The 7,689-nt window shown below is 37.8% G+C and overlaps 1 protein-coding gene across 1 annotated transcript; it reads right to left on the reverse strand.

Moving 5' to 3' along the window:
• Positions 1-578: 578 nt before the first annotated feature.
• LOC131955869 (uncharacterized) lies at positions 579-5,567 on the reverse strand. The gene is made up of 5 exons (XM_059320166.1): positions 5,449-5,567; positions 3,879-4,025; positions 1,800-2,281; positions 1,339-1,394; positions 579-990 (listed from the first exon to the last, which is right to left on the reverse strand). Coding segments are annotated over exons 1-4 (648 nt in total). The 5' UTR covers positions 5,450-5,567; the 3' UTR covers positions 579-990; positions 1,339-1,376.
• Between the last annotated feature and the right edge of the window lie 2,122 nt (positions 5,568-7,689).

The following is a 7,689-nucleotide window of genomic DNA, read 5'->3' on the forward strand; positions in this document are numbered from 1 at the left end:
TTTTGTATGCCGAGTTTACATAAACTCTACTTAATCTGTCCAATGAAGTATTAGGTCAAGAAAGGTTAGCTTATTTGCGGTTTTACTTACTACTTATATATACAAAATCAACAAGGCCAATGTCAAAGGCATTGGCGTCACAAAGGGGGTGCGGGGAAGGAGGGGTGCGGTACGCATCGGGTAACATCGTTTTAGAGGGGTAGCACCAGGAAGAAAAATCTCAAAATTTATAGTGAAAACAATTGTTTATCCAGTTAATATAAAAAATTATTATAAGTGGAGAGGGGTGACACTAAACCGAAAATGTAAAATTGAGTGATGAGGAGGGTGAAACGCATCGTATGAAACTTTACTTTGTGGCGCCACTGTTAGAAGGTTACAAGAGATACTTGTATTCACTTGTTAGTGGAGTCTCTCTGGCATAATTTATTATTATTATTATTGTTTTTATTCTTGTCAAAATAACGTGCTTGATGTTGAAGAAGATGTATTTTACGGTATTAAAAAAGCAACAGAAAATGTTATTGAATCATTTAACTTTAAAAAAAAACAAGTCACTAAAAAAATTGTAAGCTTTATTGAATCATGAAGCAGGTGAAACTGGAAAAATCCGATAACTGCGCTCCTTGGGAATTCCCGGAAATACACACAAGCCTCAAGAAAAGTTTATCCCCGGCCTCCATGTCAGCCACGCCCACACCGCACGAGCTCGTGTTGAAGCCACACGCGAACACCTCGCAGACCTTGACCTCGTGACCCCGGGTCCTGTTGATGACGTTGACCTTGACCCGACCCTCCTTCAGCAGCCAGAGGGTGAGGCTGGCGGCGTACAGCCCGTCGGCCGGGGCGGTGAACTCCCCCAGTCAGGGGGTTGTAGCACGCCCCGGAGTTGCACCTCACGTCCTTGAAACAGGTGAGGGTGGAGCCTTGGTCGGTGTCGGAGAAACCTGAGCAGTAGGCTGTAAAGGCTGGAGTCCTTGTTCTCCTGATCTAATATGTAGCGATAATAAGTATATTATATACATATTTTATAATTATAATTATATATATATATATATATATACATACATATATATATATATATAATTATAATATATATATATATTACATACATATATATATATATATATATATATATATATATATATATATATATATATATATATATATATATATCCATATATATATATATCCATATATATAGATATGTAAAATTATACGTATATATATATAAAAGTATATATATATATATATATATATATATATATATATATATATATATATATATATATATATATATATATATATTTATTTATAATTTAAATAAAGTAAGTGTACCGGGAACTGTATCCTTCTCGTAAAGGTAAGAAACCATTTCATTTCATTTTCTCCAACTGGAAAGATCATGTTATCTTTTATTAACAAATTAGAAAAACGAACACACTGGAAGAAGTAATTATTATAAAGAAATATGCGTCTTTTTAGACGCGGTATACTTAGTCAAAATAAAAGATTAAGCAATAGATTAAGCGTATATTAATTAAATATGAAAACCTTAAATACTTACAAATTAATTAGAATTTAGGTTGGAGTTCAGAGTAAGTTAAAGTAAATAATGTGTGGGTATTATAGATACACAATTCCAACTAGTTAATATATACTATGAAATGGATATGATCGTTTAAATTATAAGTCTGAGTACGCTTTTTATAAGATTCTAAATTGAAATATTTTTCTTTATAAATTAAAAAAATATCACATTTTCTTAATGAGTATTATTATACAAGCATTCCACGCACCTTATCTTCGAAATCGTCCACTTGTTTACACACTTCAAGGACGTCTCTATGGTGATTGCGCGAGATCTCGTCAATACTCTCCGCCTCAGCTTCTTGCTGTGCATACACGACCTTCAACGATTCCTTTAACTCCTCCAACTTCTTGTTCTGAATTTCCGTTTTGTTTTCGCCGATTTCCGCAGCCCCCTGATATTCTTGAAGGGATTCGTGAAAGTGCGCGCAGACATGAGATAGATTGGTGATCTCCCCTTTTATTTCGTTCATAACGTCATCTCTGTTTTCTGTGTGTTTTTGTAATTCGTCCATCCTGGCAGAGTTTTGTCTGATTTTCTCGTCTTGTACCTGTACAGTGTTGAGGAGTTGTTGCACCATTTGGTGCTGGTTTTGAAATAATGTTTTGAGGTACGATGCGCTGTTAATTTCCCCATCAGTATCGTTTTTAAGCTTGATTTGGGGTTGTTGATGTAACTTTTCGATCATGTCTGTATAGTTTAAGTAAAGTTTAAGTAAAGGTTAAGTAACATTTAAGTAAAGTTTAAATAAAGTTTAGTAAATTTTAAGTACAGTTTAAACAAAGTTTAAGTATCATTTAAGTAAAGTTTAAGTAAAGTTTAAGTAAAGTTTAAGTAAAGTTTAAGTAAAGTTTAAGTAAAGTTTAAGTAAAGTTTAAGTAAAGTTTAAGTAAAGTTTAAGTAAAGTTTAAGTAAAGTTTAAGTAAAGTTTAAGTAAAATTTAAGTAAAGTTTAAGTTAAATTTAGTAAAAGTTTAAGTAGAGTTTAATTAAAGTTTAAGTAAAGTTTAAGTTAATTTTAAGTTAATGTTAAGTAAAATTTAAGCAAACTTAATTAAAGTTCACGTTGATTTCAAGTAAAGTTTAAATAAAGTTTTAGTAAAGGTTTAATTAAAGTTTAAGTACAGTTTTAATAAAGTTTAAGTAGTCTTGTTTAATCAGAGGCGTAGCGACCCTTCCCGGCGCCCGAGGACAAACTTTCGATATGCACCCCCCCCCCCCTCCCTTAATCTTTCGATTTGCACCCCCTTCAAACATTCAATTTCTTTTTCCAACCCATTTTGGCGCAAATAAGGTCGGCGCCCGGGGACATATGCCCCCCCCCCCCCTCGCTACGCCTCTGTGTTTAATACAGAAATGAAACAGTAAACACAATACGTGAACCAGAAAGTTTGATATCACCTTTTTTTCTATTTTTGCAATTCAAAAAGTAATTATAGTTACAGGATTTTAGGCGTTATTTTGGGTTTTGAAAAAGCTGTATTTGTAAACTGTAATAGAAATTTACGAATGCACTTAAATTTGCCCGAGTTCAGAAAAAAAAATTTAATCGATGCTTCAAAAAAAGTAATTTTGAGCGGAATTGTGGGTGAAAAATGGCACAAGACTGATGACTCCAGGGATCTTTGGTTGGTGGCCCATAGCCTAGCAGGACAGAGGACTGGAGATCTTTGGGTGGCGGCCCATAACCCCAGTAGGACAGAGGACTGGAGATCTTTGGGTGGCGGCCCATACCCCAGCAGGACAGAGGACTCTGGAGATCTGTGGTTGGTGGCCCATACCTCAGCAGGGGTGATACAGTGATGATGATGATGGAGGTCAGACGTAATTTTAAAGCTGGAGTCTAACTTTTTGGCGATGAGTGGCTAATTGGAGGGGGGGGGGATAAAACCGCGTCATATAAAGGGTGACAATCAGTCTTTAAAATATTTATAACTGTGGTTTCAACCGTGAAAATATTGTTTTAAAAGCGCACATTCGCTGAGCAAGTTTTAATACTGTTATCCACTATTCGATTCTTAGAATCTCAAACTTAATATACATTATTTAAACAAGTCGAACGATATTCGTTTCCAAAATCTGAAAAAAAAATTTTTTTAGACGTCCTATACAAATATTTACATTTGTTGAATAAGTAATTAGAGATAAGTACAATCCCAAAATTTTCGAACACCTTCCTCCCCCTCTCCGTCGTTGAAGGCCACATACAGGTAAATGAAGTTTACACTTCACATAATTCCAGCACAACACTTAAAAATGTGTATCAACATAATGTGGAGGATGTTTACCTTCTCCTGGTGAGACCAGCTCACCACCTGGTGTCACCACCTCCTTTGCTGCCTTCTGTTGAAGGTCAAGTGTGGGAGTCATCGGTACAGACATCGGTACAGACATCGGTACAGACATCGATACAGACGTATCTTCTCTGCCGTCCACTGAAATATAAATGGCAATACTATCTTTACATTATACTAATCATAGTGCTGTTCATGTGTCTTAGTAAGAATTTATATATATATATATATATATATATATATATATATATATATATATATATATATATATATATATATATATATATATATGTAGATGTATAGATGTATATATATACTTACACACACACGCAATTATATATGTAAGTATATATATTCATATATGTATATAGTTTATATATACATATACTCTTATATATATATATATATTTATATATATATATATATATATATATATATATACATATATACATATATATATATATATATATATATATACACATATATATATATATATATATATATATATATATATATATATATATAATATATATATATATATATATTGTTACTATGTAACTATACATAAGTAATTGTTGTGTTCGTGGGTTCTAACCACATTGGAGTTATGATCCACTTCCCCTCCGCACACACCAACATACACACACCACTGCCTACTTTACTGGATCTACTCCTCTACATTTCAAACGTGGTATACGAGATAATATTAAAACTGTTACGTTTTTTTTAAATTGAGCTATATTTAAAATACGACAGTCTTAGTCATGACACAATAGCAAGATCACTGGGATTAAAACCCGCAATATTTATTGCATTGACTGCTATCTGTTTCAAAATACTCCTGATATCTTGGTTAAAATCCGAACCGGATGTTTAAAAATACCATACGTCAACGGTTAATTGCATGGTGTTTGTTTATTGGGAGGGGGGGGGGGAAGTAACTTTCTCCTTCAGAACTTGAGGATCTGTAGCAGATGAAGTAGAGTTCATCTGTTTCATAACATATGTAAGGATGGTATGCTCAGCACCATGCCCAGTTGCGTTTACTTTCCCTAAAGTCAATCAGTCACCCATCAAAGTCTGTTGGACTCAAGGAAGTATAACAGACTCCGGGACAGTGTTTCTTTCAGTGGTGTGTGAGGGGGGGGGCACAGAAGCACATCAACACCCTCCCCCTCCCCTACCGAACGAAATAGAGTTTATATGGAATATATATATATATATATATATATATATATATATATATAGTTTTTACCAGTTTCCGCCCCCCACCCCAGAAAAAATTTACGTGCCGCCCCACTCCCCTCCCGAGATTAAAACGTCTGAAAGAAATACTGGTCCGTGATATTCGAACTCGATACTTTCGGGTTACCACCTGAGCGCTCTAACCGCCAGACTCCTCCATTTTGTATATCCTAGCTCTAAAATTCACTGTACGTAAATGCGATCCGGAAATCTAATCAGAACTTTATATACAACCAATGTACCAATACATGTATCAAATAAAGGCAATACACTGAAGCATGTAGTGAGGGCAACCAAACTTTATAACCTTAACCCTTACTTGTTATCACTGCGCATGTCTGTGTGACCTGAACGGAAGCGGTTTCAATTCCTCTGGCAGATGTCCGCAAAACTGACACGCCCCTCGCCCTGTTCACTCAACCATGAGCTCCCGTCATCCAGGACCCTGGAGGGAGAGAAAGCGAGAGAGAGAGAGAGAGATAGAGAGAAAGAGAGAGAGAGGGAGAGATGTAGTGTAGAAGGTGACTCTGTGTGTTAGTAAATGCTAGAAGCAGCTTAGCGTGCTACAGAGTTTCTGTCAGTTTGTCAGCCGTTTCGCTCCAGAAAGAGGAGGGAGCAGAGTTTCTGCCCCCCCCCTCCCCCCCCCCCCCCCCGAACGAAATAGAATTTATGTAGAAAATATATATTTTTAACAGTACAAAAATTTTCTTTTAGTCCGTCCACCCCCTTGAAAATTTCAAGTGCCCCCCCCCCCCCCCCGGAGAAAAAAGTCTGGAAGCAACACTGGGAGTGAGATGGGGCATATGAATCTTCCAGCTGTAGAAGGTAGAGGTGATCTTGCTCGGAGACCACTACCACCCTCCCCTCTAAGATATCACATCATCATCTTTTTTAATTTAGTGCCGAAGACATAAAAATCAGATAAAGAAGAGCTTTTCTGTTACAATTAATCCCCCCTCCCCCCTCGCTACGCCTCTGCCCTACCGCATTAGCTTTCCCTAACGTGAGTCAGGTACCCATCCAAAATGGGATGTTCTACGGACTGGAACCTGGGATCCGAACTCGAGACTTTCGGATTAGTAGCCAAGCGTATAGATGCCTATAAGAAACACCGACACATAATCATACCCAGTGTGGCTACAGCTTGTGTATTCTACAAGCACACTAAAGTGGGTACCTATCTCAAGTGAGGGGGGAAAGTAAAGGCGGCTGGGCAATGCGCTAACCGCACCTTCCCTTCGTATGCCGAGGTCAAGAAACACGTGAACTCTACTTCATCTGTCCAATGGATTGATATGTCTAAAGAGGATTCTTTTAAACTAGAAATACATTCTACCTATCAAAATAATACACACAGATCGCATTCATCTATACTATACACACAGTACTCCAGCGCTTTAAACATTACATAATAATTTCATTCACATGTTTATAATTCTACTCATACATATTATAGGCTTATAGGCAGTGTTTCCCCCAGACTTTTTTTTTTTTCTCCGGGGGGGGGGGGGTACTTGAAATTTTCGGGGGGGGGGGCGGGCGGGGGGGGGCGGTAGACTTTTCTTCGGCGGGGAGGGGGGGGGGACGGACACTGTTAAAAGTACATATACATTTCATTTCGTTTGGGTGGGGGGTAGACTTTCTTCTGGGGGAGGGGGGAACATCCCCTCCTCCCTTAACCGAAGAGATGTCTGAAAGAAACTCTGATTTTAGGACCGTAGATATCACACTTTCAGATAATATAAGTATATTGATACGATATACATTAATATAATATCTACAAATACACAGCAAAGCTAATCTATGGATAAGACAATCGTCTGCTGAAGTAGACAACAAAGATTACACGTTCAAACAATATGAACTTACGTTTTGAACCTGGGTCAACAGGGAACTCAGCTGTGTATGCTGATCCTGCAACCACTTAAGCTGGAACCTCACAATGGCGACTTGTCTGCCTGTCCTACAGTCCATCGGATATTGTCGTCTGCAAAAAAAATATTAAATAAATAAACTCGAGAGAAAAAGCAGTGGCGTAGCGAGGTCGGGTGTCACCCGGTGCGGCACTTAATGGTGTCACCCCCCAGAGGCGTAGCGACCCTTCCCGGGGACAAGCTTTCAAGTTTTCGATTTGCACCCCTCCCCCTCAAACTTTCGATTTGCGCCCCCCTCAAGTTTTCGATTTGCACCCCCCCCCCATCAAGTTTTTCCTCTATATATTTTGCTATTTTTTGCCTTGGTGTCACCCCCCCCCCCCCAATGGTGTCACCCTGTGCGGTGCGCCCCTGAGAATAAGCAATATTAAAGGTGACTTAAACTAAGATGTTACCATTTCTTATTTAAAGGGGGGAAAAACGTGTAGGCTAGTTGCTCATTTGTAATGACTGAAATAATCAAACAGGAGATACGTTAGATCTCAAGTAATTTAAAAGAATTTAAAATTAGCGCGTGTGGTCATTTGCTTCAAAGAACAAGACTCGATTTATAGGCGTAGCAAGGGGGAGGGCGGGTGGGGCGTCCACCACGGGCGCCGATATTAGGGGGTGCCAAAAAAGGGTAC

Source organism: Physella acuta, unplaced genomic scaffold (assembly GCF_028476545.2).
Source record: "Physella acuta isolate Inbredline_101_S28 unplaced genomic scaffold, ASM2847654v3 ptg001111l, whole genome shotgun sequence".
In the NCBI taxonomy this organism is placed as follows: domain Eukaryota; kingdom Metazoa; phylum Mollusca; class Gastropoda; family Physidae; genus Physella; species Physella acuta.